This window comes from Penicillium manginii (genome assembly GCF_028828005.1).
Source record: "Penicillium manginii strain IBT 31320 chromosome Unknown utg000005l:1.0-5665137.0:1.0-5668048.0, whole genome shotgun sequence".
NCBI lineage: Eukaryota > Fungi > Ascomycota > Eurotiomycetes > Eurotiales > Aspergillaceae > Penicillium > Penicillium manginii.
The window spans coordinates 1,933,434-1,957,265 of NW_026643106.1; the positions used below are offsets into that span (position 1 = coordinate 1,933,434).

General features: G+C 49.4%; 10 protein-coding genes across 10 annotated transcripts; 5 read left to right on the forward strand and 5 right to left on the reverse strand.

Moving 5' to 3' along the window:
• Positions 1-295: 295 nt before the first annotated feature.
• Positions 296-2,734, forward strand: N7533_007100 (AGC family serine/threonine-protein kinase; the record flags this gene model as incomplete). The annotated part of the gene is made up of 2 exons (XM_057103750.1): positions 296-494; positions 894-2,734. The coding sequence occupies 2 exons, from the start codon at positions 296-298 to the stop codon at positions 2,732-2,734; spliced, it is 2,040 nt and encodes a 679-aa protein (XP_056958707.1).
• A 423-nt stretch (positions 2,735-3,157) lies between these two features.
• On the reverse strand, positions 3,158-4,522 carry N7533_007101 (uncharacterized protein; the record flags this gene model as incomplete). Its single annotated transcript, XM_057103751.1, has 1 exon — positions 3,158-4,522. The coding sequence occupies one exon, from the start codon at positions 4,520-4,522 to the stop codon at positions 3,158-3,160; it is 1,365 nt and encodes a 454-aa protein (XP_056958708.1).
• Positions 4,523-6,232: 1,710 nt separating this feature from the next.
• On the reverse strand, positions 6,233-6,562 carry N7533_007102 (uncharacterized protein; the record flags this gene model as incomplete). Its single annotated transcript, XM_057103752.1, has 2 exons — positions 6,233-6,347; positions 6,411-6,562. Coding segments are annotated over 2 exons (267 nt in total), but the record flags the coding sequence as incomplete, so codon positions are not given.
• A 1,576-nt stretch (positions 6,563-8,138) lies between these two features.
• N7533_007103 (uncharacterized protein) lies at positions 8,139-8,627 on the forward strand (the record flags this gene model as incomplete). Its single annotated transcript, XM_057103753.1, has 1 exon — positions 8,139-8,627. One exon carries the CDS (start codon positions 8,139-8,141, stop codon positions 8,625-8,627), a length of 489 nt encoding a protein of 162 aa, XP_056958710.1.
• A 2,393-nt stretch (positions 8,628-11,020) lies between these two features.
• Positions 11,021-12,379, forward strand: N7533_007104 (uncharacterized protein; the record flags this gene model as incomplete). Its single annotated transcript, XM_057103754.1, has 1 exon — positions 11,021-12,379. The coding sequence occupies one exon, from the start codon at positions 11,021-11,023 to the stop codon at positions 12,377-12,379; it is 1,359 nt and encodes a 452-aa protein (XP_056958711.1).
• Positions 12,380-12,644: 265 nt separating this feature from the next.
• N7533_007105 (ELL-associated factor) lies at positions 12,645-13,957 on the reverse strand (the record flags this gene model as incomplete). The annotated part of the gene is made up of 3 exons (XM_057103755.1): positions 12,645-12,809; positions 12,850-13,205; positions 13,270-13,957. The coding sequence occupies 3 exons, from the start codon at positions 13,955-13,957 to the stop codon at positions 12,645-12,647; spliced, it is 1,209 nt and encodes a 402-aa protein (XP_056958712.1).
• Positions 13,958-14,315: 358 nt separating this feature from the next.
• N7533_007106 (Dor1-like family protein) lies at positions 14,316-15,686 on the reverse strand (the record flags this gene model as incomplete). The annotated part of the gene is made up of 1 exon (XM_057103756.1): positions 14,316-15,686. One exon carries the CDS (start codon positions 15,684-15,686, stop codon positions 14,316-14,318), a length of 1,371 nt encoding a protein of 456 aa, XP_056958713.1.
• A 344-nt stretch (positions 15,687-16,030) lies between these two features.
• Positions 16,031-17,803, forward strand: N7533_007107 (acid phosphatase DET1; the record flags this gene model as incomplete). The annotated part of the gene is made up of 2 exons (XM_057103757.1): positions 16,031-16,045; positions 16,112-17,803. 2 exons carry the CDS (start codon positions 16,031-16,033, stop codon positions 17,801-17,803), a joined length of 1,707 nt encoding a protein of 568 aa, XP_056958714.1.
• Positions 17,804-19,697: 1,894 nt separating this feature from the next.
• Positions 19,698-21,113, reverse strand: N7533_007108 (uncharacterized protein; the record flags this gene model as incomplete). The annotated part of the gene is made up of 1 exon (XM_057103758.1): positions 19,698-21,113. The coding sequence occupies one exon, from the start codon at positions 21,111-21,113 to the stop codon at positions 19,698-19,700; it is 1,416 nt and encodes a 471-aa protein (XP_056958715.1).
• A 1,172-nt stretch (positions 21,114-22,285) lies between these two features.
• N7533_007109 (uncharacterized protein) lies at positions 22,286-22,799 on the forward strand (the record flags this gene model as incomplete). The annotated part of the gene is made up of 3 exons (XM_057103759.1): positions 22,286-22,410; positions 22,445-22,766; positions 22,788-22,799. 3 exons carry the CDS (start codon positions 22,286-22,288, stop codon positions 22,797-22,799), a joined length of 459 nt encoding a protein of 152 aa, XP_056958716.1.
• Between the last annotated feature and the right edge of the window lie 1,033 nt (positions 22,800-23,832).

Sequence of the window (23,832 nt, forward strand, 5' to 3'; positions counted from 1 at the left end):
CTCAACGATGCCAATGGATTATGGATCATTTCCCCTACCTTCCCTATCCCCTTATCCCCTGCGTTCAAGTTTCAATGGGATATGGACTCTCTCCGCCTATAAGAGCTCAAGTAATCAATCTCACGTGAGCACCGCATTGGGAATAGCGCCGCCCCGGATTTCCGCCTCAAAGCGAGATGATTTTCAATTCACTTCAGCTACTTAGGCCACCACGCTTTGTTCTTTCCACAGACCTCTGTGGGAACTCTTCTGTGTTTCGCTTACATCCTGAAATCAATCTACTATCCACTTCTCTATGTGCCTGTCTGCGCCGTACTCGTTCCCTTCGATCTCCTCAGCCAACTCGTTGGTTATCTCGAACCCCGTCGCTCCTGACCTCAACATCTCTCTCGCTCCTCCCGACGTGTCCGACGTGCCCGCATATCCTCAACTCTTCAAGTCCGCCTTGGCTTTTGACTTCGCCGCTGGCGAGGTGGTTTGGCTAGGGGTACCGGGTCCGTCCTGAAGAAGGGCGGACGGTAAAACTACTCGAGGGATTTCGAGCTGGTGTCGATCCCACCGGCGAAAAAGAGACAGTGAGAAAGACTGAATTATTGGAAAAAACCATCCAGTTGAAGTATGTTTCTCCCCAAATCTACCATCGCGATTCTTTTTCGATTATATCCTGGTTTGTTGTTGGTGGGGCAAAAAGTACTGGGCAAAAAGCGCTCAGACAAAAGCTCCTATAAATTACCCCTCCATACAAACTTGGATATGGCCACCCATGGAAATTTATTGAAGCTGACCAGGCAAAATGTGTGATTAGTGGCAGTCTTCTAGACATCTCGAGTACATATTTGCCATTTAGCACCGCTGTGCTACCAGTCATCTACTGGTTAACCGACTCTCGTCAGCGATTATATTCGGGGACAACGGTTACACCTCTGTCGACCTCCTAAATCTCCCGACTATCGAATCGAACATCATGCCTTCCCCTGAAGCTCAGGACGATATCTCCGTCGGCGATGTGTTCACTCCGCAGGCCGACAGCGCGCAGCCCTCCATAGAAATTTCGGCCAATCATCATAGCGCGGATGTCCACATGCGCGATCGGCTTTCGCCGCGCAAACATACGGCTGCTTACAACGAGGGAGAAAATGCCATACAACCCCCCGCATTCCCAACCCTCCTAACTGGGAGACAGCGCCGGAAGAAAAAGAAGAAGGAGCAGGTCGGCTCGGCCGACCCAGCCCTTTCAACTGTTCACGGCTTCACCCCGCTTGCTTCGGGTGATGAAGATTCGGACTTTTCTACCACAAGCTCTCGTGCTGCCGATTCGCGACCGGCTACTGCTCTCGGCGCAGTCAGTCCACGTGTGCAGCCGACTACCGGTCATGGGGTGAGCGCATTGAAGCTCCAGCTGGACTCGCTGAGCCTCTCTGGAAAGCCGACGGATGGTACATCGGGACTTTGCTCCGAGACCCCTAGCAATGCGAGCGTCTACTCTGACAGTGATCATACCGAGGTCTTGACCAGCTATGAGGTGCCTCTTGACCAGGATTTCGTCAGCGCAGACGCCGACAAGGAAGAAGTCACCACAGGCTCAAGCCCTTGTGCAGTCGCTGTGAACGGCACCGATATTCGCAGCCAGATCTGCCGGAAAATGACCGCGGAGGATTTTGAGCCCCTGCTCTGCCTCGGTAAAGGCTCTTTCGGAACTGTGTTGCTGGTTCGTCATGTTGTCACGGGTAAGCTCTATGCGCAGAAGCAGTTTCGCAAGGCATCGATCACCGTTCATAAGAAGTTGGTGGAACAAACCAAGACAGAACGCATGGTACTGGAAAGTATTAATCGTCACCCGTTCGTGGTGAAGTTATTTTATGCTTTCCAAGACCATGAAAAGCTGTACCTCATCCTGGAATACGCCCAAGGTGGCGAGCTTTTTACCCACCTTGCAATGGAGCGCATGTTCCAGGAGGATACGGCTGCTTTTTACATGGCGGAGATGGTCCTCGCTCTTGAACACCTGCACCAGACTGTCGGCGTTCTTTACCGCGACTTGAAGCCGGAGAACTGTCTCCTCGACCACGAGGGCCACTTACTGCTCACCGACTTTGGCCTAAGCAAAATCGCCCTCAGTGATGATGACCGCTGCAACTCTTCCCTCGGCACGATCGAGTACATGGCGCCCGAAGTTGTTCAGGGCAAGCCCTACGGCAAAGCCTGTGACTGGTGGTCCCTCGGTGCCCTTGGCTTCGACCTCCTCACTGGCTCCCCACCCTTCCGCGCAGGCAATCATGCCAAGCTTCAAGAGAAGATCATCAAGCAGAAACTCGTCATCCCTTACTTCATCGGACCCGACGCCAAAGACCTGCTCATCCGTCTTTTGCGCAAGGACCCCAACAAGCGACTGGGATATCACATGCCCAAGGACATGCAGACTATCAAGAAACACCGTTTCTTCCGCAAGATCGACTGGGCTTCCCTTGAGCGCCGCGAGCTCACCCCGCCAATCCAACCTATCGTTACAGACCCGGCCCTGGCGGAGAATTTCTCTGAGGACTTCACTCAGATCCCTCTGAGCCCTTCGATGGCCGGGGGATTTGATGATCTCTACAATGCGGCTGGCCGGAACCGCCTATCTGGAGTTGCAGGGCAGACCCCCGGCGATGGTGACCCCTTCGGTGGGTTTAGCTTCGTGGCACCAAGCTCGCTGCTGGACCATGGGCTGGGCGTGATGACAGCGGGTGTGTAATGTGTTTAGCAATGCATACACACTTTATTTTCATTTCCAGTCGCCATGCTACTCTTTTCTCATTCCATTGGCTCGGCGTTTAGGACTTGCATTCCTTTTTGGATAAGCTCGATTGTCAGCATTCTTTTCTATCGTATTCTTTGAATAAAACCAGCGAGTCTTGCTCTCGGTAGAATCATTAGCTCTAGGAAACGCGCAAGCGCATTTGGTTTTACCCCATTCGTTCTATGCAAGTAGTAGCAGCAGTACTTCTATTCTTGAAGTTATCATTGATGTCTTGTAACATGAAGATAATAGTGGCAGAGTTGCAATAACAACTACTGATTTACAATAATTCCACCCAGTAATTCCTCCCCCAATCCCGAAACACAGACTCCATCCATGCCAAATAAAACGATACGGAGAATCAACCTAGGAAATAATCTAAACCTCGCCTTCCTCGCTGCCGCCCCCTTCATCCCGAGTCGGCGGAGGTATTTGGGAGTCACTAGGTTCAGGCGCAGCACTCTTATGTTCTTTGATTTCGCCTTCTTTCGCGCTGGGATCCCCTTTAGGATTTGGTACAGATGTCTCCGGTTCAGTGGCCGGGGTTGGACTCGTGGTTTCCACTTTCGGCGTAGATAACGTTTCCATGGCTCGCATTGGAATGCGTGGGCGGGAGGATGGTGCCTGTGTTTGTGAGTTGTTGGCGGGCGTTGTTCCCGGCATTGGGGATATCGTGCGCTGGCGTTTTGGGGAGCGCCATCCATTCAGAGATGCCGGGGCTGGAGTTGGTTGTTTCTGGTCTTGGGAGTGAGACTCGGGTTCGCGGGAACGCTTGCGGCCGTTTGGTGTACTAGATTCACCGGCCGATGTGGCGAGAGAGTTCTTAGGGGTGAGTTCGAAGGAGGTTGGGTTGCTGTTGAATAGGCGGGTTGGGTCGGTGGGGTCGGTGTCGGAGAAGGTGAAATCTGGGTAGCCCTTGCTGAGAGTTTGTTGAACACGCTCGTATATTTTGACGATGAGTTTGCAGGATTTGATGAGGTCTTCGATGCGCACGTCGATCTGCTCCCACCATGGTCGGCCTTGGGAGTCGTCAGGGAATGCGACTTGGGTGTGTCGGGCGGCTGCGTAGAGGGCGGCCGCAGCAATGACGCGCGCGGGGAATTGGAGGCAGAGGATTGTATAGGTGGAGTCATTGAGGAAGGCATAGGCTGCGTGTCGGAGGGGTCGATTCTCTTGGACTCCGAGGAAGAGGGAGTATTCCCACAGCACTTTGTAGGGGGACTCCATTTGCAGGTCGAAGCAGAGAAATTCAAGCATCACACTCTCATTTTGCAGAATGAGGTCCCGCCATTTCCAATAATCCTTCGACTGTTCGTCAACCACCATATCGGGCTTTTTCATCGCAACACGACAGCATGCAACCACAAAGTCCTTCATCCGTCGCATCGTCTCGTCCACCTTGAATGCAACGAAGAGTGCCACTGCCGCGATCACTTTGGGGTGCATGAGATCCCCGGCCTGCTCTGGGTATTGTCCTCGTAAGGAATATCGCATCAGAAACCGATGCATGAGAACCGAGGCTGTCATGGAGGTTTGTGGTGGCATCCTGAGCATCATGCTGACTTGCCAGATGAACTCAACTGCGCGGTGTCGAATGTAATCCTCTTTTTCCCGTTCAATCTTGTCGAGGCGCGTCGGAGTGCGCTCGAGCTCCTCATCCGTGAACATCCATTTCTCTTGTGCGGCCGCAACAACCGGGTTGGGCAGGCCGGGGATGCCTCTTGAAGTCGCGGACTGGTCCATTTAGAGAGAGGTGTAAGGTGACAGTGATATCAAGAGGATGGGAGGAAGACGACTTGGTGGTTGACAAGTGTAGCGTGCCCGCGCGCACCTTGGGCGTCTGGTTTCGTGATGTCCTATCCCAGGCTTGAAAGTAGGTTCGTCCAATCGCGCATAACGAGTCCTTTCATCGCATCACCGTGTGGGTATTTGGATACGGTCGCAGATTCGTAAAAAGGCTCGGTCGTGATGGGTTTTCAAGTTGGCGAGGGCCTTGCAAAGCAAAGGAGAATTTGGATTCGGAATCAAGGCGGCGTTGTTGCAGCGATGAATGAAGCTCCGGGCGGAATAACTCGGGCCGAGACTCCGAAGTATATAAACTTGAACATTACTAGTAGCATTCCTGGTTCACTTCAAGTTCAAGTTGAATTGAACAAGCAATACGGAGATAACCGAGTTCAGCTCATCTAGATCTGAATTAAAAAATCATTTTCGAATTTAAAGATGCCTCCTAGTTAAAGCCAGTAATAGGAAGTACATAATTTCATCTACAAATAACTCGAATTTCCTTTCACTAGCATAGAGGAGTCATGCCAGTAATCCCAGCGGCCCGTTCCCCATAACTTTGTGGGATAGATTGCTCGACAGTGGCAGTTTGGAGTTTCCAAAAAGGCATATTTCTCTTCCGATGTGGGTTGGGCACAAGTGGTAAGAACTCGTCTAATCCTTCCTTGATGTCCGTGAGATACAAACGGTTCCTGGCGTCTGTAGCAGACCCGACGTATACCTTGTACCTGGACTAAAGACCAGTAATTCTGTCATCATCTAAATCAGGTTGGTAACCATCTCTGATGATACATTGTATAAGATCCCACTCCTGGCCCGGGTTTGTCATGACATCACCGTTGTCATCAGCAAACAGGGCTGCCTGTACCATCCTTATATAAGAGGCCGATTCACATTTGTCGCTATTTGGTAATTGATAACTCCTACACACACTTGGCAATGCGCTTGGGGCAGCCCCTGTGGCGGTGGATTCCATATTTTGCAAGAGCACGAGATCGCCGAAGAAGATCGTCATAAGGTCGGCCCGGGAATCTTCCATCATTTCAAACTCATAATAAGCCCATTTTGGTGCACCTGGGATACGGATAGCAACTTTCGTCTGTAAAGGAAATCAGTTGTTGCTCGAATATTAAGGCTTTTTTTTCTCGATGAGATACCCACAATTGAAGTGCCGGTTCCCTTTCGGTCTGCCTGAGCAGTATGTATAAATGCTTTGTTCATATTAGTACCGGGTCCATTTAGCTGAGGAATCATGGTCAATACGGTGTATCTATTCAAGATCTGACCTCTCGGATTAGCTTACGCTTTCTACCCAATATCCAGTTGACCCACCACCATTTTCCCGAGCAATTTTCAAAAGCTCCTCCGAACTATAAGGTCTCGGCTGGGTTAAACGGGTTAAACGGAGCCCATTATACCAATAAGTCACAAGACCCTGAACCCATTCGAGCTCTCCTGATTGATAGGCTGCGGAGATAGCCCTGACATTTGGCAACAGCTTGCAGTCATCATCTCGATCTACGAGTCATTTTTCTATTTTTCAAGGCTATGTAAGCGCCGTACCACATTCCAGTCATATACACGCCATTTCGACTTCAAAGCACTGTGATACAATGAAAAATCAGTTTTTATTTTCCATAAAGCATGCCAGGATAGTGAGAGAAAAACTTACTCCTCCTTGGCCGTTTGAGAAATCAAGGTCTTGAGCTTGTGTTCAAAAATAACTGGTATAATGTCGTCTGCAATTCTTTCGTGGCATCGAGCAATATGAGCTTCCGTATCGCTACATAAAATTATTAGCAAGGAAAATCCCTATTTTCATTGTGTCTTTTTGGTCGTCGCATACTTAGGATCAAGGTCAGGCTCTTCATCATGCCAGCCTTCAGGTAGATGCTCTCTATTATTAATTGGCTCTGATGGCTTCGACCATCTATCTCTTGGGGGTCTCTCTACCTCAGGTGCTTTGAAAACCCCGACATAAGACTTAGCATAACCCCACACTGGCAAATTGGGAGGATAGCCAGGAAAATGGTAAGAAATGTTTCTTGGTTTCTTGGGTTGATATCTCTCATCTGGCTCAGCTAGATTCGATGATGACCGCTTTCTGCCTTTGGAAATGGACTTCTTTCCTCCTTGCGAAGAGGGATCTCTACGACTTCCTTCTGACTTGGAGGATTCTCCTTGACGAGCTTTCCGGTGTCGACCAGACTTTGAATCCACAGGGGTATTATTGTCCCTTTTTTTTTTGGAAAGTTAACCGACCACTCATTTTGAAATTTGAAATTGAACTTGAACTTAGAGGATCAAAGATACTGTGTAGAAAAGAAAGGTGAAGTATAATAATATACCTAGGTATTTTCTTAGTGCTCTATGAGCGGAGGACAAGAAAGGAGTCTAAGACTCGAGTAGTCCACATCGTAACAAAGAGTCGAGGCTTTGATGAAAAGCACCTTGACCACCTGGACAGGAAGGTTCTGGACATAAAAGAATCAAAGAAAGGCGTCAAAACGAGATCAGTGCTATCCAAGAGATAGTAGTCAAGTAGTAAAAATCAATCATCGGAGGAAGACAGGCCCGACTGAACTACTAGTATTCAAAATCTAGTCATGTATTTCGAACACTAATACTAGTAGTCCATATTCGCATTTTTTTTAATTCAGTCAGCGTAGACACTCTTTCTGTTTGACTGAAGCATTCTGCTTTGAACTTAGATTCCATAAATGTGGAAGAGGACTTTGGAACTTTCGTTGTCGGAGCTTGTTTTCCTGTGGTTTTTACTTGAGCGTTTCCTTTGTGGACCCTTTCGGAATTGCGAATCCTTCAAGTTATTAGGAATAATTGACGGAAGCCTGAGTAAACCCCTCACATTGGACTTCTTCATACTACTAGTACTCAGAAATAATGGGTTTGGCCAGTCTAATAGCTACTAGTATATACCTAGGTATATAGTATGAAAGTCGGTTTGCTAATCGTGTTCTTGAAGTTGGTACTAGTACATTTACAAGAGCAGGCTAACGTATTATCATCACCACATCCTGTCTTAGACTGATCGCCCATGAAAAGATTGCTACTACTTCTCTGAATTCCTCCTCCTCTATTTTCGATCCCTACTGGTTTATATTTTAGCTCCACTAACTTTAGTAGATCTTTGTGAACATATGATCTTTGATAATATAGTATATTAGCAGAATATATTATTTACAAACATACTATGATAATTGGGATTAAATTATAATACTACATTCACATGAAATATTATAGGGTGGCTGTATTTTTGACGTATTCCTACTAGATTGGCAAGAACTTGGTTGGAGTGTAGTTCCGAGGTTTCCCAAATGTTTCATCGGGGGGCGGGACTCGGTTTGGATTAAGTAGTACTAGTAAGATACTGATATGTCCGTCCCATGGATTCGCCGTCAATTTCCTAGGTTCTGGAACCGATACAGGCCATAATAGTCGCGGCTGCTTTTTACTACTCCCGCCTCGGAGGTCATCGAGAGTCCTTCTCGGGAACTAAAACTTCTCTGGGATTTCCTTCTGTTTACATCTTCAAATCCACTCCTGCAACACTAAAATGGCGCCTATCACTCATTTCCTCTTCGAAGAGATGGCAAGCTTCAACTTCCGCCTCGAAAGCAAAACGTATACCAAAATGGAGGAAGTAGGTCTTACAATCGAAACAATCCTTCGAACTCTCGAGCTTACGGAGGAACCTAACAAGTACAACTTCTTTCTGCTGGGCGGGTTGGAAAGGAAGGCACGCACATTCGTCGATAACCCGAACATTCTCAACTGCTACGATCATCACAATTATAAGTCGCTAATTACGATTATCGTCCGCTATAAAAGCGACCCATCACCTTATGACGCCCAGGCACCTAGCGCAATGGAATCGCTTGATGAAAGACGAGCCCAAAGTGGAATAGATGAACTACAAAACCCGGTTCTCGATCCAAAGCGCTTCCTCGAGCTATTTGAGCTTCGTGGCACATACATAGTGTGGGGGGAGCCCGCAAAGCGAGGGCAAGATGGATCGGACAGCGTACCTCATCGAATTATTTGAAATACATCCCAACCTTGAGGGTAGAGTTCGACTCTTTATCAAAGACCTGGGAGAAAGCTGCAAGGGCTCAAGAGCCAATCTGAGGTCTGCCAAGTTCCCATATTTTCTTGGGCGGCCTTACTTTTCTGGCGAGGAAGTTGCTGATATTCTAGGGATACCGCTTTTCCCTGGCACTTTAGAGGAGCGGCTAGAGGCAATTCCCGAAGAGGAATTTGTCGCATGCCCTCGTCTAATCACCATATTCCTGCGGGCTTTCAACTGGAATTGGCGCTGTATTGAAGACGGGAGATCCTTTCTTCAACCGTCAAATATTGTCAGAGAAAGGAAACCCAGCAGGGCACCTACAAATACTTGGAAAAGATTATTTTTTAAACTGCGTCGGAAGAAGAAATAGTGACTAATACAATTATGAAATCTGCTTTTTAATATCAAGAGACATGGCCTATATTCTAACTGGAATAAGGACTTTATACCTAGGTATCTATTCAAGAATCAGATAAATTCTCTTCATTTCACTACTACTACTACTATTATTTCTTCCTACTAGTACTACGTAGTGCACGACTGATTAATGAGGTGAAGATAAAAGTTTAGGCAACATGTTGGATGTATTCAGTATAGTGTGAACTTCAGAAAAAGGGCCAAGGTGTTCAAGTTGTGCATGCCTTTTGAAAAAAACAAACATCGGAAGGAGTTACAAGCATAATCATCGAATCAAACCTATTCGTCTACTACTCCGTAGTCTCTGGGATATAACTGGTCAATGTGCTTCAAAACACCCCGCAGTTAGTTGTTTCATACATAGCCCCCAACGACGGCTAATAGCTTCTCCTGAGTGGCGGCCATGCTTCTTAGCTTCTCCCACGCCCCACGCATCGCTGGACCGGGCCGCGATGATAATCCCCACGCAGATAGATTCTGCCCTGGGGGACCAAGTCAAGAAAGATAGCAGTGACTATGAGAAATATGTACGAAGTAGAATCTCATAAAAAGCAAATCCAAAATGATCCTGCATATTCCCCGAACACACCAAATAATGAAAGTCGTGAGATGACTGCTTCACGGGAGAAACTACTGAGATGTAAAAAGTACCGTAGGGGCACGAGGCAGCCTAGAAGCGGCTGATGCATGAAAAGCCCCAGCACTAGTTTGCTCAGCCATAAAGACCAGCCACTCCTGGATCGAAGGTATTCCGCGGCCCCCGATCAGAGGTTCTGATTTCAAAATTTCTTCTACCCTGCACTATGAGTCCAAGCACAAAGCGAAAATCGATGAGCCCAGATGAGGAGAGTGAGTTTATTGCAAAGCATAAGATCAATTTTCTTGGTCCTCTTCCAGTCTCTCACTGGCCTACCCAATACGTGTCTTTGTTTAACCCCTTTCGGGAAATTGAAAACATCAAATACGATGACTATTTCAGAAGAGCAAAGAGGCACTCGGGTACACCTCGGGGTAGACAAATGAGAGAAACAATCCGCAATACTCAACACCTTCAACGTACTGCCGACGACTGTCGCAAATCGAGAGCACGAGAACAAGATTGGAGAGGGAAAACGGAAATTCATCTTTTTCGTCGCTTTAGCGACGGGATTACATGGTATCGTTCCTGATATCGCCCGATTTTTGTTCAAGTTGGGAGTCTGACAGATCAATAGTCGCAGGTGTAATAGAAACAAATGGATATCTGAGTTTCAAACTATTCCATCGTGTCCACGAGCGGCGGACAAGATCAATGAGATACGAAAGAATAGGGATTTATGCAGATGTGAAGCTGACACCATCGAGGAAGTAAGTGCACTGAAACTTGTGCTAAGCTACTAGGACACGTATCAATAGCTTATCAAAATCCTTTCATAGGTTTATATTGTCGACCCAGCTTTTATCGGAAAAAGCGGAGCCAAGTTCTATGACCCCAAGATACCTGACGCAGGTACTCGAAGGCCAGATTATCTATTAGGCCTTCGTCAATCGCCTTCGCAAGATCTGGCACAAGAAACTTATCCAAATATAACACCGTCACCTCTCAGGGCTATAGGTGGCTTACTTCTGCCTTTTCTTATTCTGGAAGCCAAATCAGAAGTCTCCGGCTTTAACTTCGAGGCCGTGGAACGACAAACCGCTTTTCCAATTAGATTAGCGGTCAATTGTCAAAAGTCCTTGAAAGAAGAGTGTCATAACAAAAACTACTCCCCAATGGTTTGGTTCATGGCATACATAGGAGATCTATGGAGAGTATACGCCTGTATACCGAATGGGGACAGCACGGTGGGTCACTCGTACGGACAACTTGAATGCGAGGCAATTTACTAATTAAAATAAAGGAAATTATTGAATTATGGGAAGGCACCATCCGGCGCAACGATAAGGCCTTGCAGCTTTGCTTAATTGTCGACATGATATATGACTGGGCCTCAGATATCTATCGGGAAGATGTCATTAATTGTCTTTCTAACTATGAATCCGGTGTCGATGATACCAGAAGCGAAACAGAAAGCATCGTCTGGTGGGATGCACAGTCCCAGGTGTCTCATTCCAAGATAGAGCAAACTCATCTTGAGATATACGATTCTGACGAAGATTGGAATCAACTACCTCGGTCGTTTCGGTCATCGTCACCTTGTCCCCCGGGATCGTTCCCGAGAACACCAGAGCCCGAGGATCTTGATTTACAAGAAAGCCCACTGGGACATTCCTCGCTAGAGGGATTCCCCCGAGAATGCATAAGTCCTCCTATTGTTAGTTCGTGGGAGGCTAATTCCATTATCCAAGATGCAAACAAAGTGATTTTTACCTTTCGATCCCTATCTCTGCCCGAAACGTTTGGAGAGCTCGCCACGATCCTGTCGATTCCAAGCCCAGAAGACTTGAGGCAGAATGCAGCAAACTTATTGCAGCTGTTTAATCTAGATCGTCCGATCCAAATCACCGCGAGCTTTATCTCAGCCTTGAAGAATATGTGGACTGGGTCTAGTGATACCGAAGAACACCCTCTCCTTCCGAGCAACGAATCTGTTTACGCCCACATATCGTTCCAGTCATATCTCCGGCCTAGCGACTACGGCATAGTTCGAGAAATCACAGCTATCACTGGGACTTCAGATGCTCTAAGCTCTCTTTGGACGATTGCCAAACTAGGCCCACCCAGCTTTCTAGGAAATCGGAAGTTACTCCTTCAAGGGCTAGACAAAGTCGCGATTTTGAAAAGAATGACGGGGTCGAATTCTTTGAGAGCAGCTGTGCAGAATTCTTGTTTTACAATGACCGTTATGAAAGACCAGTGGGGCTCACCGGTCTTCGACTGGGTGAAAGAAGACTCGCATGGCGAATATACGTCAAATCTGTGGATTAACCTTGGTCATCAGTCTTCTGGAATTATCATGTCGCCGATTTTTGGCTACTTTTGCGCAACAGAAAAGATCTGCAATTCGGATGAATACATTGGTTCGAACTTAGATGAGTTGCTACGCTGGGCAGATGGGGAGTATTTCTTTGATCGGGGTGCAGTCATTTTCAAGACGCCACTGGCATCGCGGGACAAATGCTCATGGTACTGTCTCACTGTCTTCGATGATACTGATCAGGACCATCGGCCAAGTTTGGGTCAAAAGCTGTTGCGCTTGTTAGATGAAAGGGTTCTATTTGAGGGTCATTTGGTACGCAATGTAACACTGGAGGACCAGGGGTTCATTAGATATTGGGCCAACGCTCTTTTGGAGGGAGAGTTGGTAGGTTCATTTTCTTACCCCTGTTAGTAGCTGGTCTCCGTAGCGTCGAGTTTGTGTGCCCTGTATGACAATCCTTGATATTGCAGCATTAGCGTATTCAATCTTGGTCTATACTATATGGCTTCCTTTCTTTTGCTGGTTTCCAAGGGAACCGAGAGCAGACTGAGATATTGCTGAATGAGTACTGTTGCTTCTTCTGAATTCCATTGATGATAGTATGGTATCTCTAAAAACTTTACAACCTAACGCCATGCTGATGCCATGCAAATAAATCAAACGATACAATAATACTTTACTCTTCTTCACTGACCTCACTCTCGTCGTCGCTTGGCACATTGTACCGCGCCGAGGTCGAAGTCTGCGTATATTGTCGAGGCGCGACTTGCTCTTCACGAGCAGTCTCCTCAAAGGCTGCTTCCATCTCTGCCGCCAGAGGATCAAAGTCATCGTCATCCATCTCATTGTTATCACCAGCTCCCCCCCGAAGAATGCTCAACGGGTGGAGGGTTGGTGTTTCGAGCAGGAGAAGGAAGACGGAAACTATCCATTTCATCCTCTTCCTCCTCCTCTTCATCTTCATCTCGATCATCGGTCGGGGTGTTGTTAGATGAGAAAAAGGCCGGGTTCACCTTGAAGGCCCGAGACGGAGGTGGCGAACCCATGTCGATGATGAGGTCCCCATCAACAATTATGTTAGAGTTTGGAGATTGAATAGTCTGCTGTGATGCAGAGCCAGTGCCGGCATCGGAGAGAATAGACCGGGTGTCTTCATGATCCTGTGGGTCCACGCGGGGGGGTGGGCGCGGCCGGCGGCTCTGGAGTTGACCGGGGCGGGTTTGAGTTGGTTGGAGCGCTTGAAGCGGTCAGCTTCGTAGGTCGCTTAGGTGCTCGAAGAGGATTCGTCTGCTTCTTCGGACGAGACATCGGCTTCGGGGCTGAGACCGGGGCTGGTTTGGAGACTGGAGCGGGCTTGGAGGCCTGGAAGACTGGCGTGGTCGCCTTACTGGTGTAGACAGACTCCGGAGTGGTGGCGGTAGATACCGAGGCCGGCTGGTTCTCCGCGCCGCCCTTTCGGAGGAAATGACGGAAGTCATAGGGGTTATTGTCATCAGCCTGGCCTTCGTCTTCACTTGTGTTACCAGCGTTGCGATCGTCTGAGGAGGTGTGATCGTCTTCATGGTACACCGGGAGAAGCTCCAGGTTCTCGTGGCGAACTTCCTTCTCGGTCTTTCCAGGTCGAGATCGAAGGTTGAAGTTCAGTTTCGTCGAAACTGACTCTAGGACAAAAACCTTGCGGTCGGGGTCAAACACTAAGACCAGGTTGCGTTCGTCGGTAGGGTCCTCACTGCCCTGGTAGGCATACGTCAAGTTGTGATCGGCACCCGGGGCCTTATCGGTGACGGAAAGGTCGTAGAGATCGCGCGACAGGGAGGAAGGTGTGATGGTCGAACGCTGGTTTGGTGTTGCGGACTTGGTCTTGTAGTTATAATTCACATTGATCAATCGACTGGACGCTGTATCGTTGGCCAGTCTTTCCCCTAGAACAATGGGGTACTCGGCCTGTTTGGTCGGGTCAATCATGGTCGAGATGGTTGGGGCGGCCATGACTCCGCGCTGCTAGGTTAAAGTCAAGAAGAGGTGGAGCTGGGCGACATTCAGAATTCAGTAAAAGATTCGGAGGGATCAAGGGAGTTTGTGGAGGGACGAGAAGAGGAGAAGAGGAGACGAAAGGAAGCGTGACACAAAAGGATGGGGAAAGGCGGAGACCCGAGAGTCTTGGCGCCGGAAGTTCTATACAAAAATAGATGCTTACTATCTTACTACTAGTAGGTACTGCATTGCCCAGGTGGCATTGTCCTGAGTCCTCTCAATATACTATACCAAGATCGGTAGGATAATATAGATCTTGACTCGATTATTACTCCTTTCTATCTACAACCTTGGAAAGCTTGGTATCCTGATATCAATGCACTGGTACTCGGCTGGTCAATTGCTCCAGTCGGCCAGCCAGCGCTCGGTGTTTGCGCATTACATCCTCCCATTCGTAGCTGAGCTCCTCCTCGTCACTCAGCTCTGTCAGAATCATCCCAAAATCGCCCCCAAGGCGACCAAGGCTGGCGGCACAGTACAGAAGTTGCGTGAGCAGACTCTCTCGTGAGCCTCGATCCCGCACGTTGGGGAGATATGTCCGCATGGTTTCGGTGAGTAATTGCACAAGGTACATCGGGAATGTGGCGAGCGCGGGTGGCATTTTTTGCAAGGGATCACTGGTTCGTGCTAGTTGGGATGCCAATTTTTCCGCCTTGTTGATGCCCCTCAGCCCGGACACGGCCGTTTCAGTCTCGGATTGTTCGGAGTCGAATATGTTCTTGTATAGCGAGACGATCGCGAAACTTTGTTCACGGAAGATCTCAATATATCGTTTCAAGTAGCGGTCGGTTTGCTGACCATTCGACCAGGTCTCCGATTTTTCCTTTGCATGGGTCCTCCGCTGTGTTTCTTGATCGGCTAACTCCCGAAGTGGTTCTAATGCCTCCAAGGTCGATACCAAGTGTGCCAGTCGGCAGACCAAGAAAACAGCCCCCAGTGACCCCTCCCCTCCCCCCGATGTTGTATCATTATGCAGTGCCTCCAAATCTGGTGCTACTCGCCGCAACCACCCGACGGTTCGCATTCCAGCTGCCAACCGTAAGTTTTGTGTTCGGAGTCCCGCAATCAGATTGGTTGTCATTTCTTTCATTGCATCCTCCGCCTGGGATACGACATCTTGAATCAGGGGGGAGTCCGGGTATAAAGTTTGAAGTCGTTTGATATGTGCATGCAAATCGAGGGCGGAGGAATAGGTGGTGGACGCTGCACCGGCACCAGAGTTGGCAGAGGCGGCAGACACGGCAGTCGAGAGGAGGGATGGTAATTCGAGGATATCAGACAGTCTATCAACATTGCGGGCCAGCTGCATGGCCTTCTTTCGTCGTTCTAAAGCGGCATTGTCTGTAATTTTGCTGTATTTGGTGGAAAATCCCACGGTCTCCTCGTCGAGTTTCGGCAGGGCATCGCGTAGCTGTTGCGCTTCACTCGTCAATTGGGGAATGCTTGTACGAAGTGTGGACAGGTTATCGGCCGATGTGATGAATGCACGGTGGGATCGGTTCGAGAGGGCCTGGAGGGAGAGAAGGGTTGAATGCGAGGATTGTGCGAGTGACTGCGGTTCAGTGGATTGGAGGGAGTCGAGGGAGAGGGTGGACAGGCGAGTCAAATACTGCTCAGTAGTGGTGGCATCATGAGTTGGGGTCTGCAGGTGTGGAGCCAGCAGCTCAAGTAGCGAGTCAGCCATATGTATATGTGATTCATATACAGAGTACTTGGCTCCGAGTCCAAATCTCTCTCCCCTTAAGCGTTATGGGGTTCGGGAGTGACGTTGCGTAAAGGCCGCGCTGTGGATGGACACTTCGGGTGGTCCGTGCGGGACGGCGCGGCGTCGACTTTCTTCTCCTGCAATCTTCTTGTTTGCTCGAAGTGAACCGGGCTGTTCCAGTTCTTGCTGCTTCTCTTTTACAAATATCTCTCTTTCCCTTTTTCTTTTCAATTCACGTTCTTACCCTCGCTCAAATTCATCTTTCCAAGCAACTATCTACCCCTCCCCCGCATCGTGCTTGTTCCCACATAGCACCCGCAACCATGGGGAAACCACGAGTAAGTGGTTTTTGTCTTTTCTGTTGAACTTGGTTCGATATGGGACTGATACCTTGCTATAACTAGATGATCATACTTGTTCGCCATGCGCAGTCAGAAGGAAATAAAAACAGAGATATCCACCAAACTACTCCAGATCACCGGGTTAAACTTACCCCCGAAGGACATCGTCAGGCACAGGAAGCAGGCCGCCGCTTGCGTGATCTCCTGAATCCTGATGATACCCTTCACTTCTTTACCTCCCCCTACCGCCGTACAAGAGAAACTACAGAGGGAATGCTCGAATCCTTGACCTCCGACTCGCCCTCCCCGTCTCCGTTTCCCCGACACACAATCAAGGTCTACGAGGAGCCCCGGCTGCGAGAGCAGGATTTTGGGAACTTCCAGCCATGCTCTACAGAAATGGAACGCATGTGGATGGAACGTGCAGACTATGGTCATTTCTTCTACCGTATTCCCAACGGCGAGTCTGCGGCAGATGCTTATGACCGGGTGAGTGGGTTCAACGAGTCGCTGTGGCGACTATTTGGCGATGAAGACACCGCCAGTGTTTGCGTCCTGGTCACTCACGGTCTCATGACGCGAGTGTTCTTGATGAAGTGGTACCACTGGAGTGTTGAGTATTTTGAGGACCTCCGCAACATCAACCATTGCGAGTTCGTGATCATGACCCACAATCAGGACAACGGCAAATACACTCTGCAAAACAAGTTGCGTACCTGGTCCGGCCTGAAAAAGGAGAGGGACCAAGAGAGGGACCGCGAACGCAAAACCAAGGGTACTGACACATCTCCTATCTCTCCTATGGACAATGTACCGATTCGAAGAAAATGGGGTGGCTGTCCAGATGGTTGTATTCATGGCATGGCCTCGGGTGCGAAGCAATCCTTACGGACACAACTGATAGAGTCTATCAAGCATGAAAACAACCACAATGAGAAACCCCAGGCGGAGGGCAACAATAAAATCGACCAACCATCTTCAGGGTCTCTCCGATCCCCTGCGAAGTACAACAAGAGTTTTGACAACAGCTTCAGCTTCCCAAAGGGCAACGGGATGCACCAGAATAATGACAGTGATAATAATAATATTCATCAGCCGGATAAAGCGAGCGAATATCCAGCTACAGAAGGCGAGAACACCAATAACGATGACCGCCTACATGGCACCAGCTCCGCAACCAAGGTCAACGGTTCTCGCTCTGGCAGACCCAATCTTCATAGCCTTCAGCGTGACAGCGAAGACCACCTTCTCCATCCACCCGCTACATCCTCATCAACGGCCTGTCTCAAACTGGCCCTCCTCCACCTCGGTGGCCGAGACGGAGGCGGCTCCCTAAGCGGCGCTAACAGTCTCGCGCCATCAGACGACGAATCCTCCGACACGGAACACCATATTCCCCGAGGAGCGATTCACAAACCAGTACATTCCCATTCCCAACTTCGTTCGCCACGCTCAGCCATGAATCCATCACAGGATCTCTCAGAAGACGGGGATGACGAACTCAGCACCCATCCCACTGATGATTCCAGAAAGTCGCGTCCGCATGTACACCACCATCACCATCACCACCGACATACTTCGTCGACGCCCTCTCTACCACACCATCGCATGGCGAATATCCTTGGCGACGGCGATGACATGTCCACGCACTCGCGATCGGAACCATCGCCGGAGCATCAAGAGCGCCAAAGTGAAAAGCTCTCGCTAGAGGAACAGCAAGAACAAGACCAGAGTTTGCGCGGGAGCGTATACTAGATGGGTGCATCTTTGCTCTTTTCTGTATTGGCTTGGGCTTTCTTTTAAATCTGCATCTTCTATCCACTGCATCAATCCAATTGGGCCAGGCGGGTTAAATTGGTTAATGGCTTCCGGTTTGATGGCATGTGCATGCATGCGTGGTTCGTTTTGGTTTTTCTTTTTGTTCCTTTCTGGTTTCTTGGATATGAACCCTGTCTACGGGTTAGGATTATGACGATATGATTAAAATGAGTGATTTGATTTATTGAAATGGTACAAAATGAGCCTTGTTTTGGTCAATCTTCCCCCCTTCCCATGTCGTTTTGTATACTAGTAGGTCTGAGACCATCCATGGTTGATCATACTGATAGCTAAGAGGCTCATGACAATGATAGGACACCATGCCGACCAATCAATGTAATCTGCTGGCTTTACTACAACCAACAACTACAACAAGCCGAGATGGAAGGACAAAGATAATAGTTTGCCTTGTTTATGTATTTTTTTTTCATCTTTTAAAACGGATCATCTTTGAAAACTCAATCAAGCTCAAAACACAAGGGCCCAGCCAGCTCGACGCTGACGGCCACGGTAATCAGACCATAACAACGAGCAGCGAGACGAGTTGGTATAGAACCGGACGAAGAGAATTGACAGAAAGAACAACGAAGACAAAGCATTAATAGACTACACACAAACCAAGTTGCCGGGAACCTGGCTCGATCCCAAAGTGGGGTTGGGCAATTGTGCAGAGGAGCGAAGGAGAATGGAGGGACGCAGATACCGAGAAATCAGGAACCACCAAGCCCATTCGTTTTAGATCCAAGCACCCACCGCCAAGCGGGAGATCTGAAGAAGAGAAAGGGCGGGCCGGTAGGACTCCAGCTCGGAGAGTGGAGAGATTCATCGACCGGGTCGTTAACGAAGAAATATCACGAAGACAAGAATTCAGATTGGTAAAGCGAATCGAGTCGAATCGAATGTAATGGCAGATCGCGGATCGGAAAGAACAAAACATAGGCGATTGCATGAGATGAGAGGAGCGAAGTATTAACGCCGGGTAGAGACTGTAGCGTGAGGGAATTGAAGATTGTGAAATAATGTACCGATCTGAAGGGAGGACCGAAGTGGAAAAGAAGAAATAGAAGCATTCTATGGGTAGTCACCGCCAGACGAAATGCCAGGAAGTTGATAAGAGGAAAGAAATAAACCGAAGAAATGGACCGAACAAGGTCATGGGTAATAAACAAGGTCAGATTTTAAGGGTATTCGTGATCGTCGTGACTGCGGCCCCAGCCACCAACCTCACAGGGCGAGGTTGGCAGAACAAAAATGATCCGACGAAGCTCAAGTGGTGACACGAAGCTTCGAGATACCGAGGTATAGCATAAACAGCGTGATGAACAAGAGGTGAGATCGTGGATTGGCCGGGGCGTGCCAATGTCGCCGCGGGAGCGTTTTTTCCTCTTTTTTTTGCATTTTTTTGAGTTTTTCGCTGAGCCGACACGAACCAGCAGATCGCAGAACAAAAAGTACTTTTCGGTGGTTGACGCGGAATGCCGATCGCTCAAGCTGAGAGTTGAGTTTTGAGGCCAGGCCAGCGAACCAGAAAATGAAGAGGGCGTAGAAAACGTCGAAGGAACAAAGGACAAAAAAGTGAGAGAAAAAAGGACAACGGTATCATCGAAAAAAGAACCCATGCAATATCACCCAAACGTCGAAAATGAGAAATTCTAAAGCCGCAGAAGGACCTGATGAGAAATAAAAGTAATCAGGAAGTGAGAGAAATAGATGGCGAAAAAGGACGATGAGACCAGAGACGCCAGGGCTGTCGTCGGTTTCAATCGTAATCATAAAGGGGATCAGCTGCAAAGACATCAAGGAGTAAGAAATGCGACCTAGTCTGCAGCAATTATGCAGCAATAGGCTGTAGCGCAGGGAAGGCGCTGTTGCACATGTAATGCTCAAGATGCTTGGCACAGTACATGCAGGCACACGACGATCCATGGCCGGTCCAGACACTCTGAGCGAAGGGCAGACCATACGCCGGAGTATGGTTGTAGGACGGAGGTTGCGACCGGGGTGCGGATTGGGGAATGTACTGAGGCGGCGGGGCCATCCAAGCCCGCGAGTAGGGCGGAGGCGGGTTCGAGTAGGCCCAAGGACCAACCGAGTAGTAGTCGGGCGTATTCGGTCCACTGTGCGGAGCCGAGGGCGGCGAATACTCGGAGGCTGCCGGGTTGAGCCAGGAACTTTCAACGAGGGTGCCGCGTTGATATTGGGGCGGGATAGGGCCTTCAGGCGACATGAGGGGCTTGGAGGTGGGCTGCTGGCGAACGACGTTGGTGTCCAGAGGCGACAGGGTCTGGCGAGACTCGTGCGCTCGAACGTTAGCCTTGGCGCTCCAGGTGTCCCAATGACGACGCCACGAGGCGAACCCATCCTGCTGTTCATAAATACGATCGTGGATCTTCCAGTCAAAGGCGAAGAGCCACTCGAGCTCCAGCTTGTTCAATTCAGCCACGGGGATATTGCTAACTTCGGCCCACGACTTGTTCTGGAAAGTGTTATCGTCCAGGAACTTGCTTCCAAGAAGCAGGGCCACGGTCAGCATGCGGTAGATTTGGCCACTGCTTGACTGGAAGACGCGCTGCGAAGAGAGCATGCGCATGCGGCTGGACAGGTAAAAGAGGCCGAGAAGAATGGTGGAGCTTGGCAGGCGGGTCGAAGACAGGATTTGATAGACGTATTTCCGAAACTGGGGGGGGACTGAGGATCCTGGGGAGATGCTTCGCGCGAAGTCAATATCTGAAAGGGTGATCTTGGTGTTGTACAAATCATACATTCCCTGGGTCATTTCCGCCACGAAGTCGGACATGCGATCCATCTCGTAATCCAGATGAGCGGCGACGCCTCCGGTGGCTTTCTCCTCCTTGCGGGGCTGTTCCTGGTGTTGCTGTTTCATCGGGGCCATGTCCTGGCGACGGTACTGTTGCGGGATAGCGCTGTCCATGGGGGGAAGCTGGACATTGGAGCGGATCGGAGGCAAAGCGTTTGCCATCGGACCATACATCTGCTGTTGGCCCATGGCGTGCATATCCCGAGGGTGCATCGGATGCGCTGACGAAGGGTGTAGATTCATCGCGTTTGGCTTTCCGTAGCACATGGACTGCGAGAACTGTTCAATAAATTCGCAGCCGCTCTGGTGGTAGCGAGGCGGGAACGCAGGGTAGCCGATGGGGTAGAACTGGGGTTCATCCAGGCGACCGCCGCTGTTGACGTGAGGAGGGGTGGGCAGGCCGTGGCCTGCAGAGTAGAAAGACGGCATATTGAGAGGGGGGTTAGGGGGGGGGGAGACCGGTCAAGACGGGGTGAGGTAGACGAGTTTGCCTGTTATCCGATTCTCCAGGGTCAGTGCCGCAACAGGGGCAGGCGGAAAGAAGTTAGGGGAGAGGCGAACCGTCTACAACTCCGCGACGTCCTGAGTCCGGGAAGATGGAGAGAGGGGCGCTGTAGAAAGAGCGCGTCGCTCCGGTATGGTCGTAGTGAACGTCTCTAGTTTAATGACATTGAGAGAATCTTCAACCAAGTGGACCGAAGACAAACGAGAGTGAAGGAGCGTTGGTGGATAGAGATAGCCAGACACCAAGAGATCTGCGACGATGAGTTCGGAAGTTGTCGAGCAAGCAGCAAAATCCAATCACAGAATCACAAGATAAGTTGGTAGTTTCGTAGGCGGATCCCTAAGACCGAAGATATTTTTACCTCCCAGGACACACACAGACACAGGCACTCGTTCTGGGGGAGACCCAAAAACGAATAGAGAGAAAAAAGGACACAAAAATGATTCCCTCGCGTAGAGGCAAACCTCGGGAATTGAGGTCAGCAACGACACTTAGTGAAAAGCTCGTTGGAAAAGGGGAAAGGGGAGAGGGTTGGAGAGATAGAAAAAGGGGAGGTGAGAGGAAGAAGTTGGAGTGGCCTGTGTGAAGGAAACTAAAGTGTGTGCTGTGTATGTGTATTGTAATCTTTGGTAACCGTGTGACAGGCCTCGACCCTAGAAGTTCTAGCACTTCCGCCACAACCACTGCTGGTGGCCCATTTGGGCAGGTAGGGGAGTGTCACCCTAATACATCAAAAATACCAGTACTCATCAACCCGAAACCGCCCCGGTGTGTTCTTTACAGTGTACAGTGTACAGTATATTACCTACCGAGTACGGAGTACAATAGCAGCAAAGCAGAACAGGCCTAATGGTCTATGAATAATTTGGTTGGCCTTGACTGTACTTTATAGGGATGAATGAATTCGCCCTGGTATTCTATCCGATTTTAGGGACAAAGTCATGTTCAATGCAACCACCTTTTTTTCTGCGGGTTTCTTTTTTTTTCGAAAAGAGAAAGGAAAAGAGAAATAGAAAATAAAATAAAAATAAAAATTCTAAAAAAAGGCCCACGGACTCGTGCGGGCCTTACCTGACTAATCATCACCTCCCCCCCAATGACGGAGTGGAGACTCCTCACGGGCCTGAGCGTGGCTCCTCCAGAACGTAGAGAACATGCCAGCCGTTGCGCGGTGACCGTGACCATGACCTTGATGGTCATGATGACCAGCTGCATCCCAAGGTGCGATTTCACACGACAGTAATCCCCCACAGAGGCAAATCCAATCACACGCTTTGAGTCTGTCATCCGTCATCACTATCCGTCATCCGGCGGCACACCCCATTACCATCGGCCCCCGCCATCACCCCGTACAACCAAGCAAGGGCGATGACTTTGGTTACTGGGCCTCTGAGTCACCGGGGCCCGTCAAACCAGCGATCCCTGCGGTGTGCAATAGCGTCATGCCGCATGGTGGCAATGGCTGTGGGCTGTGGGCTGTGGGCTGGGAACAGCAGACACCAGAGACACCCAGACACCAAGAGAGAGAGGCAATGGGTGTTCCTCATTGGACCGGCTTCCCTTTGAGCCATTATTCTGTATGTACTCCGTACCTACAGATTCTGTCTTAAGAGGCGGGGCGAACAGCTGTACATTACGGAGTACGAAGTACGGATACTGTACTCCGTACTGACTCTGTAGGGATTCCGAATCCTCGACCCGCCGGCGGCACTGCAATATCCTCATGCATGCTTGCTGTGTGTCGCTGTTCCTCCAGACTCCCCAATGCATCCCTCACCTCCCACCTATGTAGGTCCATCCATATATACTCCGTATACTCCCCCATCTAGCCATCAACATACATATCAAAACTCCCCGACGTATCCATGGGTTACGCCCAGGGCAACACAATAAACTCACCAGGACCCAGTCTAGTCCCCTCACTAGTTTACTAGTTCGACTCCTCCTGGTGGACCGTTCTCACCGGCTCCGGCTACGCTCGGCCCAATACAGTTGGGCACTTCTCACCTCCTGAATTTGAACCCCGCCATAGGGAATTTCCGGGCGCGCCCCTCTTCCTATGGTGGGGAGGGAGGGGGTTTGGCGGAACGTACAGAAAAAGGAAAGGAAGGTCATGGAATGAACTTGCCGTGGGTCTGGATCTAGATTGGATTAGAAATACTAGTAGTTTCGCATCTGAAATCCGGAATTGACGGAGTGCTACGACCTACGAGGGACGGAGTACCTGCCGCAAACCTTGAAATCCGGCCGACTCTGCATACTTATTGACAGGGACCTAAAAATCAAATATGAATTAGCATAGGCTGATACCTAGACACTGTTCAGCTGCCAGGCTTGAGCAATAAATGACGCATACTAGTAATATGTTCGTAGTATGAGCGCAAAAGGACCACACTAAGGCAACCTCCGCATGAGAATGGAAGGAAATAAGAAGTCTTGTAAAATGATTTGTTCTTTCTATATGCTAGCTTTTTGATTTTAAGGCATCTGTGACAATCACGAGGTGCAAGAGGATTCGAAAGGTGTTGAAAAACAAAAGATGTGAAACAGTCCAGTAGCTCGGCTGCCTGGAAAGAACAGAGGGATATCACTAAGATTCAAGAAGAACCCAGACGCGCAAACAAATGACATGGACTCGTATAC